We start from the raw sequence: 13,247 nt of genomic DNA, 5'->3' as shown, positions 1-13,247 counted from the left end.
CTGCGCTAGTGGAGGACCCATGCAGCTTAAAAATAAGTAAGCTAGCTTTATTTTCTATTTCCCTGATGTCAGTTCTCAAATAACATGGGAAGTTTTAGATGTGTATTTACATGTAAATTTTCCTGTTCTAGACAGCTTAGCGATACCTTTCTGCAGAAAAATGTTGCCCTGCAGTACATGGAACTGCACTGGATCCTGAGGTAAACGTCCTCGAGGAGGATGTACCTGGTTCGTCCTTCAAGAGATAAATTGCAGATTTTTCCACTATTAAAAATTGAGTAGCTGCAATTGATTCTCAAAGGCTTTATTTAAAAATAAGCAAAAGTAACAGTGTGACAGAATAAGGGACACGTAGCTGCAAACCATGTGCGGGCATGTTCTTGTTGCTGCAGTTGAGCGAGTGAACTCGAGAATTACACTGCTTTAGGAGGAGGCATCGGCAGGCCGGGTAGAAGCTGTGCTGCTGTCAGTTTCTTAATGCGGCTTTTCCTCTTCCAGGCTCAAGACAAAATCAAATTCCTCTGCGTTGAAAAAGTAAGGAAGAAAAAGCCATCACTGGAGCTTCCAAGGTCTCCGAGCGAGGGCTGCCTCGCAGGGAGAGTGGCTCTTACCTTGTGTCAGTGGTTGGATGGAGAGGCGTTGTCTTGTGAAGAGCATCATGTTCTTTAGGGGGCCTCCATCTGCTTTATGTGCCAGGTGGTGAGCCTTGATTTCAGAAAGCGGGATGAAACGTTTTGTCATCCGCACAAACTGGACATCCACCTGGGAACGACGGGCAGCAAAGGAGCAGGGTTGGAGAAGGATATAGCCTCCAGGTGTCACAAGAGATCTTTGCGGGGATAAAGATTTTAAGCTGAAGCAAATGACTGATGCCTATCTTATAATGGGATGGAAGCTTTTCCTACCTCAAGGCTAAATTAACTTTCAGGTACTTCTGGCAGGTGATCTGTTTACGTGAATCTCAGCAATGCACATTCGACTTATCACAGACAATACAAAATTAAGATGCGGGATGTAGCCAGCCTGCGAGCAGTCAGTCCCCTATAATTTAGCACGCCTCAGACTACAGCTTGCTTTGCTGTAGATTGAGAGCGGTACTTAAAGATGTTCCTTCTCTTGCCTAACCCAGAATTCTGCCACACACAGAGGTCAGCTCTGCATCCAAGTAGGATTTGAGAGTTTAGGGAGTTTTGGCAGGCTTCTGGGAGAGGGAGGGGAAAAGGTAGAGAAAACAATTGGGATTGGAGTTTCTCTTGAGAGAGAAAAAGGTAGCTAGGCCAGGACAGAAGCTTAAGATATGCAAGATGATGATAAGAGGCTTCCAACTTCACTCAGTTTGCACGCAGAGGTTGAAATGGCTGTATTTAGTTCACTACATTACCATGGACCATTTGGGGTTCTCTTTTCTGCTGGAGGAATCATAATGAGGATCCTTCTGATCAAACTGTGTGTGATCAGGGTATGCCTCCTTTACGATCTGAAGCAGAAGGGGAGAAGGATGTGAGACAAGTTCCCATCAGGTAAAGACTATTGCCAGTAAAGGGTAGGAAACGCCCTTGAGAAAGCTGTGACTATACATAAGCAATAATCCTGCTGCAAAAATCAGCCTTGCTTTCCCTGAACTCTGTTCTAATGGTGATATGTTTCCTTCCTGTACATTGCTTGGGTCGAAGCACTGCAGAACAGTACGGCTGTCAAGGAAGCTTCATCCCCTCTTCAGAGAGCAATGCAGAAGGAGCACATGCAACAGAGGAAAACTGGGTAGATGATGTCTACTTATCTTTGTGATGAATTCTCCTCTTAAAGAAAAAGCTTTTCTGTGCCCTGGGTTTTATACTACTGCCTTGCAGGCTCAGCTGACTAGAGTTTAGTGAATCAGATTTTAATCAGCAACACTTGACTTGCCTGGAAGCACTGTGAAATGTGAGCAGGATAACAGCAGTTTTGTTGGTTCCTTTTTTGGGGGAAAGAGTCAGCCCCCCTGTGGTATGTGCTGTCGAGCCTAGATGCCCTAGGCTCGCTCAGACTGGCCAACTTTTGCACTCCTTTGGTGCTGGGACAGAAGTAGGGCTAACGAGCTGTTTGTAACTCACTGATTATTATTTTCACTCCCCACCCCAAAACACAGAATGAGGGAGAGGTACTCACCTTGACAATGGCAACGATGCCAGGCTCTTTGCAGTTACTGTGGTAGAAGAAGGCCTGCTGGCCAAGCTTCATGGCTCTCAGGAAATTCCTTGCCTGTCGGGTGTAAATGAGAGACTTTGAGCCTTTGTATCAAGCTCTCAGGGCTCATCATAAGCAGTTAGGAACTAATGAGAGAGGCATATGTGCTTCAGAGCTACTCAGATATGGTTTCCTACAGTTGTACAGCTGTTTTGTGAATGAAAGGAAGTAAAAACAAGGCCAAAGAGCAAGCTCCTGGTGGTTAGAAAGTATGTGGGAATTCAGCAGCTCAGCCACCCTTGTTCAGAGATAGCAGAAGACTTTAGTTACCTGTCAGCAAACGAGCAGCAGAGCAGATTGTATACGGGGGGGGGAAGCATACGTAGTAGGGGGATCATATACACTAGGAGAAGTCCATGTGGATTTCCTTCACAGAGAGGTCTGGCACAGAGCGCTGGGCACCAACAAGGCGTTGTATCTGGTTAAGTACAGACTTGCTAAAAGGTGCCGAGGGAAATAAACGCTGACTAAGCAAAAGACCGAGCTAAAGAAAAACCCGGATGATTTGACAGAATATTACCCAGCCTGAACCCACCTTTGACCTAGAGACAAGCAGGAGTTTTGACTCCTGACAAAATGTAAAAACAGGCAGAGTGCCTCAAGGGGAAATCCTTCACGCAAAGGGAACAAGTTATCTGCGGGGAGAGCTGGTGCTATTTCAGTGACTCCATCTTCGACACGTGCCCCGTACCTGGTAGTTTCTTACTCCATCCCAAAAGGTTGTCTGATTGGGCTGAGCTTTCAGGTCATCGATGCTGAACTGCCAAATGGAATGGAAATACAGGTTAGTTCAGGACGTAGTCTGATCTTTACTGCGTCATTGTCTACGCTGTGCCTAAATGTTTCTTCCTAGTAGCTCCCTCAAATACAGTACAAACTTGACACAATTCTTTTGGTTCCCACAGGGGCTGAAGAAAGGCCTGCTCAGAGGAGGAACACTGCAGCAGTGTGAAGGCAGAGTCCGGAGCAGGCGCTGCCCCTGCTCGCAGCAGCTAAGCATCCTGCAGACCTGACTTCCTCTTGCATTACAAGTGTCAAACCCCAAGGCTGTCGCCCTGGAAGAGAACAATGTTATGTCTTTCTGTTTCCAGGAAGACAAATGGCTTTTGAGAAGTAAAGACACGATAGCGTTAATATTGCAAACAATCTGTCACCCAGCGTTCAGGCACTAACGCCCTGGACAGTAGTGAAACAGCTTCTACACTTTGAGTAAGGCCGGGTGTCGGTGCTTACTTTCACATCCACTCCCTTCTCGAGCCTGCTCTCTGGTTCTGATTTCAGAAGCCAGTGACAGTATGTTATCTTGCTTTCCTCCCCACCGGAGTCAGATTCTTTTGTCTTCTTCCAGTTCTTCCATCCTGACTTAGAACTCCCAGCTGGAGGTTTTGCAGACTTCTCCTCTTCTTCCTTATCTGGAGCCTCCTCCTCGGTTTTGGCAACTTTAGCATCAGGCTCCTTTTTATCTTAAAAGAAACAACAGAAAAAAGACCATTCAGATAAAACACATTTTGTTTTGGTAACGGCTGGTACTGAAACATTTTTAGCCATCCCAGCTAATTTTGCACTCTGGTATTTGACTGCAGCAGAAGTTTAGCGTGTCCCAGATGCTGTGTGTAAGGTAGCAGCGTTACGCACCAGTGTTTCTAGTTTGCATCTAAAATAAGGAAATAAGGATATTATTTTGTGTGTGGTGTGCACATAGTTTAATAGTCGTAGTTAATCGCCAAAAAAAAACAAACCGGGACAGATGCTCACATGAAGTGTAGTTGAATTTTTTTTTTCTAATTAATCACTCAGAAATCAACTGCAGGCAACAAAGTTCATTTAGGCGAGTCTGGTGAATAACAGGAAAACTCAGCAGCAAAGCAAGCTATTTCAATTACTGCAGTAGCTGGAAACCTTAGCTTAAGCCTCCACTGTGCTACCTGTTTGGAGAGGGTCTATATCCCTGTTTGTGCAGGACGCAGACAGCAAAAAACCATAAGTAGTAATTAAAGGGTAAGGAGGTGGTTATTTGCTGGAGCTGATTAAGCAGATGAATGGCACAGGTGAGCCAACTGTGTAATTTTTTTCATCTTACACCCAAACCACCACATAATGTTGCCTTGAGTGCAAGGTTTTTTCTTTTTTTGCAGATGGTACCACATCAGCTTCCTGCCACTGCACTGGGTACACTTTGACTGACCGTCTCTAATGCAGGATCTGAAGACTCTTCATAAATGGGCATGAGTTACATTTCTTAATCACTTTGCACTGAGAATACATCCTTGTCCCTATTGTATATCTGGCAGACTTGACTCAGTCACGCATGGACGCTCAGCCCATTTTTGCAGAGGAAATGCTGTCTGTAAGACGCGTGGCTTTGAAAGACAGACTGTTAAGATGACTGTCTGTAGTTTCACTATAGCTTGGCACCTCAAGTAAGAGATGCTAAATTAGTTGGGGTGTCAGCACAGACCTGCTACTGCTCCTTTGTCTCGCTTTCTGCTCGGCCAAGGCATCTCCGGTCTCTTCGAATTATCTTCTCTTCACTGAGAAGCACCTGCTGAATGAGAGAAGGAGGAGGAAGAATTACTGCTTATTCAGGCAAGCTGAAAAAAGTAGCGATATCTGAGACAGAGAGCAGTAAAAGCTGTACGGTAAGTGGAGAGTAAATAAATTTCCTTTCTTGAGCTCAGGCACTTCCTCTATCAGTGCAAACGCTGGCACTGGTTGAGGACCGCGCCCGCGGCGTGCTGGAGGCCGGCCGCCCCGCCAGAGCAGGGCTCTGATGGACATCAGCAGAAGGGCTGCTCGTCCCCGCGGCGGCGCAGCTGCTGGAGAAAAGTCCCGAAGGTGCTTGGCCCGATGCGGCCCCTCTCTGCCATGCAAGAGGAGCCGTGCCGTAGCAAACGGGTGAAGGGCTTGCCTGCCTGCAGAGCTCAGTCCGCCCTCGCACCAGGGGCGTCCGGCTCTGCTTGTTGCTCGCAGAGATTACGCACGCAGAGCTCCTTCGGGAAGGGGAGCAAGCTGGCTGGTCCAACCCCAGCAGCCTGTTACAAGTTATTTGGCTCTCAGCTGCCTCCAGAGCGGGTGGCATCAACTTTTCCACCTTCTGTGCCAAGCTTCTCCCCTCCCTCCCGCCTCCCCCCACCCCACGCTCCCCCTCACCGGTTCCGGCCGCGGCCCGGGATGGGGAGAAGGATGCTCTCGCCTCGCCCAAACCTCGGCGCAGGAGGAAACAAGCCGGCCCCCCCCCCCCCCGAACGGAGTCGGAAGCGGGTGACCGTTATGCAAAAAAATAAGGCATGGCCTGCGGGCTTGCTGGGCTTGCCTCCTTCCCCGCAGCCACCGCGCGGGCGGGAGGCGCCGAGGGCAGGACTACAGCTCCCAGCCTGCCCCGGCAGCCGGGCCGCTGCCCGCCGAGGGAGGACGGGAGGACGGGAGGAAGGCTCCCGCCGGGCCCCCGCCATGGCTTGGCGAGCAGCCCCCGGCCTGGCGGCCCGGCGGCTGCTGCTGCGGCGGCCGGGGCGGCGGGGGATCGCCTCCTGCATTGACCGTAAGGATCCCGGCTCCCGCAAGCGCTGCCCGAGGGAGGGAGGAAGGAAGGGGGTCCCGGGGCCTCCTGCCCCCGCCGGGAGGGAGATGTCCCGGCCGTCCCGACGCCCTGCAGCCACCGGCCGAGTGGGACGGTGCCCACCCGCAACGGAAAGCTCCTTCCCTCTACCTTTGCTAGGTCCTCACCGGTTTTTAAGCTTGACCGTAAATCAAGAAATATCTTAAAAAGACTCAAAGGCTGTCTGGGGAGGCAGGCTGGGTGGTCTGTGCCCATCTGCGAAGGCGTTTTCTGGGTGCTGAGCGTGGCCTTGGCTCACCGGGATAACAGCTGTGTCGGAGCCGGACTCCTCCCGCAGGATTCCCAAAGCCGAATTGTGGCTGTGTCTGAATGTAACCACGTTTCAGATTGAAGCAGCAGTATCCCGATGAATTTTAGGAGAGGGACTAACAAAATAACGTTGGATCTACGCGCAGATGAAGCAGGACGTAACTAAAACTTCAGATCCTCTTTCCAAAGGGCTGCTTTGTTCGTTCCTTGCTTTCTAGTGCCAGTTCTCTGAAGTCCCAGGACTGTGTCCTTGTATTTCTGCAGCACAGACCTAGCAAAGTGGCGTGACGGCTGCCGCGGACTGCACCGCCCCGGCCCGGCCTTGCAACATAGTTAGGGCTGATTAGAGAGAGATGGCTGGGACCTTGGGTTTGTTTTGCCCTAACAAAGCCCCCTCCCAAAGCCTGCTGCCCTCTATCAGCACAGCTCATGACGGCCCTGAGGAACGGAGAAATGGTCTCTGCACCAGAGACCCTGAGCTGTTTGTGTGAGTTAAGGCACACTCTGAAATTGTTTGGGGTGCAGAAGAGGTGGTGGTGCTTGCCCTCCCGTGGCAGATATGAATTCTCATGTCTCCCTGCTTTTCTAGTGTCCGCCGGCCTGACTGAGGAGCAGAAGGAATTCCAAAAAGTCGCCCTTGATTTTGCTGCCAAGGAGATGGCTCCTCACATGGCTGAGTGGGATGAAAAGGTACGACGGCCTCAGAGGGGTTGTACCGCTCAGTTGTCCAGCCCTTAGGATGGCCTTAGGTCCGTGGGTCTCATTGGAGGGGTTCCCGCAGTAGCTCCTCGGTGCTGTAATGCCCTTTGTAGAGATGTTCTTTGAAGCTGCTGCTGTAGGTGGGGTGGGAAGCCATCAGAAATTCCTCAAAGCTTTCCTAGCCAGGCATTAAAACACCTGAAAACCTGAATTTACTCCTGAAGATGGTGTGTATCTGTCTAGATAGCTGCCTCTTCTTCAACCCACCCATTAACTCTGCAGGAGTTTGGGACCGGACTTGGTGTACCAGAAATAAGAGATAGAATACTGAGCTTGAACTGATCATAAATATTCACCTCTGATGTCTCTGCCTGTCCCAATAGGAGATATTCCCTGTGGAAACGATGCGGAAGGCAGCCCAGCTGGGATTCGGTGGGATCTATGTAAAGCCAGACGTCGGTGGCTCAGGGTTGTCACGACTTGATACCTCCGTCATCTTTGAAGCTTTATCAACGGGTTGTACCAGCACCACTGCTTACCTGAGCATCCACAAGTGAGTGTGTCTGCCGAGCGGTGGACGGTGTCAGCCTGGCTGCAAACCAGAGGTGTTCTGCGGGCTCTAAATCCAGCTGGAGGCAGCTCTCTTGGTGCTGCTTAGTAGTTAGAGCTGGGGCCCTGGGTAGACGTGCGTCCCTGTGAGGATCTCTTGACAGCAGTAAACAAATTGGCTGCAGAAATGGAGGTGCCACCAAGAAGTAATTTTAGCCTTGTGGCATGCAAGATGGGATTAAGTTCTGGGTTTTGTTCCCTGCTCTTCCACTTAAGCTGTCTATAGATAGTAACCTGCCTGGAAAAAGCTTTGTGCTCTGGCCGTGCTGTAGCAGAGCCCAGAGGCACCAGCTGATACCCAGGCCCTATCCTGCTTGTACAGACATGCTCAGAAATCCCTCCCGGCCTCCGTGGCACTAGTTTTGTTCCCTTTCAGTGTGCGTGGGGGCAGGTGGGAGGAGGGGTGCCTCTGGGACTACTTCAGATTGCCTGCAGCAGAGATGGAGCGATGCACTTTCAAGCCTCGGTGCTTTTGACTGAACCCCCTGGAGCTTTGTTCTGTTCAGCCAGGGATGTTCTTGTATGACCCGCCTTCCTCCCAGGGCTGCGTTCACCCACTGTAATGCTGCTCCCTCTCTCCTGCTCCAGCATGTGTGTTTGGATGATTGACACCTTTGGCAATGAGGAACAGAGGCGCAGGTTCTGCCCGTCGCTCTGTAGCATGGAAAAATTTGCTTCTTACTGCCTGACTGAGCCAGGTGAGCAACCTCAACCAAGAAATCATTTTCCTTCCCTCACTTCTAACATGGCTTAACTGGACGTGAACATTGCACGGAGCAGGAGGTGAAAAGCTGGTTTTTGTGTTCCTGTGGGCCGCTGCCGGGCAGGTGGGAAGGGGCAGGTGATGATCGCTATGATGCTCGTGGTACAAACCCGAGTGTCGCTCGGTACGACTCCCAGGAGAGCTTGCAGGCTCTGGACCAGCTGCTTCACCGGCTGCTTCCTTACCTCCCGAACAGGAAGTGGAAGTGATGCAGCCTCCCTGCTGACCTCAGCACAGAGGAAAGGAGACACCTACGTCCTGAACGGCTCCAAGGTACCTCTTTGCTCCTCCTAAAGCTGCTGGATGGCACTGCATGCACAAGGGGGCCCGGGTCCTTTCCATTTCCTACCGCCTCCTCACCTCTCTGTATTCTCCTAAGGTAGGACGTGCTCTGCAGAGTGTGTGCCAGAGCTTAGTACAGTTGGGTCCTGGCTGTGGGGCTCTTTGTGCCCCAGCTGCTGCTGCTGCAGGCTCAGGGTTAGCACACGAAACTCACCCCCTTCTTTTTGCACCCTTCTGCAGGCCTTCATCAGTGGGGGCGGTGACACCGATGTGTACGTGGTCATGTGTCGCACAGGAGGCCCCGGCCCCAAGGGCATCTCCTGCCTGGTGCTGGAGAAGGGGACGCCGGGGCTCAGCTTTGGCAAGAAAGAGAAGAAGGTAAGAGGCTTGTTTTTTCACTTCTTATGTGCTTGAGGGAAGTGCAGGGCAGAGATGAGCTCGTCTGTGCAAAGCATCAGGGATCTGGGATGTGAACCGGAGTCTCAGCCCGGCACAATTTTCCCAAGCTACGTCCAGCTTTGGTGAAGTTTGCCCAACACCCATCTGTTTGGCAAGCAAAGGATTTTCATCTCGGGGAACATCAAGGTTCGTTGGATCTGTGACACTTCTCAAATACATGCATTCCAGTTTCGAACTTGGCATGCGGAGGCCAAGCCACGCAGGCCACGGGCACTCTGCGGCAGCTTGGCGATGAGACCCAGGGGTTGAGAGCAGGCTGGAAGGTTCTCTGCTGGGAGCTGGGGGAGCACGGCTCCTCTGGAGCAGGCAGTCTGGAAGGTGCAGACTGGTTTTTGTTTCTGGTCTGTTTTCTCTCAGGTGGGCTGGAATTCCCAGCCAACTCGGGCTGTGATCTTTGAGGACTGCGTTGTTCCTGTGGGCAACCGGCTGGGAGCAGAAGGGCAGGGCTTCAGCATTGCCATGAATGGACTGAATGGAGGCAGGATAAATATTGGTAAGAAAGGCAGTGGAGAGCCAAGGGAGGAGGGCAGAATCACCTTGCTGCCCATCTGCGTTAGCTTCATATTCATGCTGTCACCTTGGCTTCTCCCACCAGCTTCTTGTTCGTTAGGAGCTGCTCATGCCTCTGTTGTTCTGGCTCAGCAACATCTCACTGTTCGCAAGCAGTTCGGAGAACCCCTGGCAAACAACCAGGTAACCTCTTCACTGGATCTGCAGGCCCAGCGCGGTGCTTTTTCTGATCTTGGCTGAGCAAGCAGCCAGAGGTCCCATCGCTCACTTCACAGGGTCTTCCCTGGAGAAGTCAGGAACATGCTTTTCCTGAGAAAGCGTGTCAGGCCTGAGACCTGCCTGAAGGTCTCAGGGGCTGTGGTTCAGGACCCAGGCACCTCCAAAGACCTAATTTTCTGTCTCGTGCTGGCAGTACCTGCAGTTCCGGCTGGCGGAGATGGCGACGCGCCTGGTGGCGTCACGGCTCATGGTTCGCAATGCAGCGCGGGCACTGCAGGCGGGACAGGAGGACGCGGCTGTGCTGTGCTCCATGGCCAAGCTCTTTGCTACCGATGAATGCTTTGCGGTAGGTTACTCAAACCTCTGTTGGTGTCCTAACTGCAAGCTTGGAGACCCCTCTCGGTGCCCGGGATGCCAGAAAGAAGTTTGACACTGTCAGGACCAAGACCCAAGCACGTTCATTGCGCCAGAAGCCTCATTTCAGGGCCAGGATGTTTAATGAGACAGAATTCTGCACCCCGTGGAGGCTGCAGCATTAGTCCCTCCACAGCCCAATCCTCCTGGCCTCTAGTGCTTTCTGTACTACCTCCTAGGGGACCAGGCAGGGAGACGGGACAGGGAGTAGAGCATGTTTATTCTCAAAGATAATATGCATGTTGCAGGGTGGTCACTCCTAGGTAGCAAGTGGTCTTTCCTAGACCACTGAAAAATGCATTATCACAAACTGTCCTTGAAAAGAGAAAGCAAGAAGGGAGAGAAAGGAAAAGGAAACCTGCACCTTGACACTTCCTAGATCAGTGACATTTAGAAGCGATGGTATTTTCTCAGCACTCTGGATTTTTGCTATTTATTATGCTTTATGTCCCAAGTTGGCAGATAATGACGCATGCAGGCCTGTTTCACTAGAAAGCAGAGCCCCAAACAGATTCCTTGCCTGACTGACCGCTAGATGGTGATCTGGCGTTTTGCTTTTTGCATCAGTAGCACCATGGAAATGCAGCAAAAATTGCCTTAAGTAAAGCGTTTCCTGGGTATTTCTAAGCTGTCATGTTCACATAAAGGCACCATTAAGGTGAAACGGCGCTTAGGTATCATGAGAGCACTGAGAGCAGCACTGGTGGGGACTGAGGGTGCCTTGCCATCACACCAGGCTTTGTTAAGAGAAGAGATTAGGTGACCAGGAAAAAAAGAAATGAGTTCATGGGTTCTTACCAAGCTTCTGTCCCTGACGTGTCCTCAACACCGCATGCAAGTCCCTTCACCAGCGATGTTCTCTTCTTAGATCTGTAACCAGGCTCTACAGATGCACGGCGGCTACGGCTACCTGAAGGATTATGCTGTGCAGCAGTTTGTGCGAGACATCAGAGTCCACCAGATCCTGGAAGGTAAAAGACACACTTACTACCAGTAACTTGGTGGTGAAGCCAGGAGAGAACAGACACTCCGGAGGCTCCCCGCTTCCCACATCACTCTCTGGCTCCTGGTTTCAGAATCCCATTTTGCTCTGAGTGTGAGGTATCCCTGGATGTCACGTGTGTGGATCCCCTGGCCAAGAGCTCTTGGTGTATTGGAGCAGTTGCTGTGTATTTTAAGAATCTTACAGCAGGGGGGCACATCTAGTTGTCATGTCAGCGGTGCCTCTGTTCAGCTTCATCCCATTCCTCCTACAGACACATGCTGATGCTCCCCAACAACTCCTTTCCTGTGATTCCAGTCTCTCTTCACTCTTTAACACTGTGTGTCTCTAACAGTCTCTGGTCTTTTCTAATCTCAATTTGGCCTCTGAACCATTTTGTTTCCCCTCCTTCGAAACCCCTACACCTACAACCAGGGTACCTGATAAGTGACACACTATTTCCAATACCGAGTGGATCTACAGTAGTTCTTTCCCTGTGTTGTATGTGTGTTAAATCAAGAATGCAGATGTTGGTATATATCCACTTCTGCTTGATGCCAGGTGCCTGCGTCCTCTCAACACCCAAATAAAAAGAAGCACCAGCATCTACCGCTCTGAAACCTTTCCTGAGCAATGTGCTGGCACTTGGCCGTTGTATTTTGGCTCAACTTTCCACCTCGGTGGGAAGAGCTTTTCCCTGCTGTAAACTGCAGTTTGGGGAAGAATTCTCTTTGCCTTCATCAGGGGCAGAACTGGACCATCTCCTAACTGTCTGTCTTTTGCACCCTCATCCTGCTGCAGGTACGAATGAGGTGATGCGGATGATTGTGGCCAGGAATCTGCTACAGGGCTGATGCCAAGAGCTAATCTCCAGTGTTAAATCACTTTGTCTGTTACACAGCTCGGTCTGTTTCCCTCCCCTGTTCACCAACTCTCCCTGGGAGTGGAGAGGGGGATACCCCAGTGGAAACAGTCTTTCTGCCTTATATCGACCGGGAGCACAGCTGGACACCGCCACAGCTGCACTCCGTGCCTGGCAGAGCTGCTCTTACTAGGCTAGTGTTGCGCAGCCTGAAGATATAAATCACAGTCGTGAATACGAGCCTCTGTCTTCAAATCTTGATTGCGGGCTGCTTGGCACCCATCCTTCTGGGAGAAACACTAGACCTGTTGGTCATCTCTGCTGAGTCAGGACTGAAACGGGAACGCCAGGCAGAGGTGCAGTCCCACAGGACTCTATCGGTGAAATCTTTGGTTTGAAGGAACTCGTTGATCTGCTTCAAAACCTGCCCTCCTGGGCGCCAACTGCACCGCTGGGAGCGATTCAGCCGCAAGTCCTGAGCTCCAACTGCTTGCAGAGTGCGATGGCCGCCTAACCGAGGAGCAGGATGCCTCGTGTTTATCTAGAAGCACTCCTCGCTCTCGTTTCCCAGCACGCCTTTTCTAACGGCTCGCTCTCCTCCCCGCTCCCACCGCGTACTGGTGCTTCACCTCACAGAAGCCCGTGCAGTACAGGGGTACTAATCAAGAATTAAGGTCCCGCAGAGAAACATTTAGCTCTGTTGCATCAAATCAGTACTCCCTCCTGCGTACAACGTAGGGGGAGCAAAAACGCCGGTAAATTAAACTCTCCCCCCCCTCAGATTTGGAATCAATAAAGCAACGATGGCAAGAGCGTCAGAAGTTGTGATCGTTTCCTTCCGTGGTGTTTCAGGTGTTTGACAGGTAACGGGAGCTTTTTGAAGCAGGGGGTTGCAGAGAAAGTTCCGTTTCTGAGGGTTTTTTAATTAGTTACGGCGCCTCCGTCGGGCCCTCCGGGGGAAGCAGCCCCTCCTTCCTCCCAGCACACCCTCGCGGGCGGCAGCGAAGGGAGGATAACGGGGCGTTAGCAGCGGCGGCGGCGTTCTCCGACCTTGGACTTCGCTGCTGAGCGAGAGGCCGTTGGTGGCAGCCCGGGGCTCTCCTCAGAGGGCATTTCGCAGGGCGGCCCAAAGCACCGCCGCCTCAGGCAGAGGGGTCCCGGCCGCCGGCGGGGCGGGGGGCTCGGCCGTTACCTCAGCGAGGCGGTGGGCGGGATCTCGCCGCCTCTCCCCCTCTACCGGCGGCCGGCCCCCGCCGCCTCGTGACTGGCGGGAGCGTCGCCAATCAGCAGCGCCGCACGCCCTCGTCCCGCCCTATAGGCGGGCGGGCGGCGACCAATCGGAGGAGTCGCTGGGGGG

At 51.9% G+C, this 13,247-nt stretch overlaps 2 protein-coding genes across 8 annotated transcripts; one reads left to right on the top strand and one right to left on the bottom strand.

The window, feature by feature from the left end:
* Nucleotides 1-288: 288 nt before the first annotated feature.
* On the bottom strand, nt 289-10,935 carry THYN1 (thymocyte nuclear protein 1). 7 transcript variants are annotated; one of them, XM_075116118.1, is made up of 8 exons: nt 10,845-10,935; nt 4,685-4,771; nt 3,460-3,689; nt 2,918-2,986; nt 2,149-2,241; nt 1,382-1,477; nt 612-762; nt 289-521 (listed from the first exon to the last, which is right to left on the bottom strand). In XM_075116118.1, exons 2-8 carry the CDS (start codon nt 4,725-4,727, stop codon nt 475-477), a joined length of 729 nt encoding a protein of 242 aa, XP_074972219.1. In that variant the 5' UTR covers nt 4,728-4,771; nt 10,845-10,935; the 3' UTR covers nt 289-474. The 7 variants fall into 7 exon arrangements, with proteins under 7 accessions (XP_074972219.1, XP_074972225.1, XP_074972222.1 ...); XM_075116124.1 differs by having other exon boundaries at nt 4,685-4,768; nt 10,845-10,933; XM_075116121.1 differs by lacking the exon at nt 10,845-10,935 and adding an exon at nt 6,081-6,399.
* Nucleotides 5,600-12,711, top strand: ACAD8 (acyl-CoA dehydrogenase family member 8). The gene is made up of 11 exons (XM_075116110.1): nt 5,600-5,764; nt 6,681-6,781; nt 7,174-7,343; nt 7,988-8,097; nt 8,359-8,435; nt 8,685-8,822; nt 9,261-9,396; nt 9,499-9,596; nt 9,826-9,978; nt 10,915-11,017; nt 11,830-12,711. The coding sequence occupies exons 1-11, from the start codon at nt 5,677-5,679 to the stop codon at nt 11,880-11,882; spliced, it is 1,227 nt and encodes a 408-aa protein (XP_074972211.1). The 5' UTR covers nt 5,600-5,676; the 3' UTR covers nt 11,883-12,711.
* The last annotated feature ends 536 nt before the right edge of the window (nt 12,712-13,247 follow it).

This window comes from Phalacrocorax aristotelis, chromosome 22, assembly GCF_949628215.1.
Source record: "Phalacrocorax aristotelis chromosome 22, bGulAri2.1, whole genome shotgun sequence".
Taxonomy (NCBI): domain Eukaryota; kingdom Metazoa; phylum Chordata; class Aves; order Suliformes; family Phalacrocoracidae; genus Phalacrocorax; species Phalacrocorax aristotelis.
The sequence above is the reverse complement of the archived record's forward strand: the minus strand, read 5'-3'. Positions and strand labels throughout refer to the sequence as shown.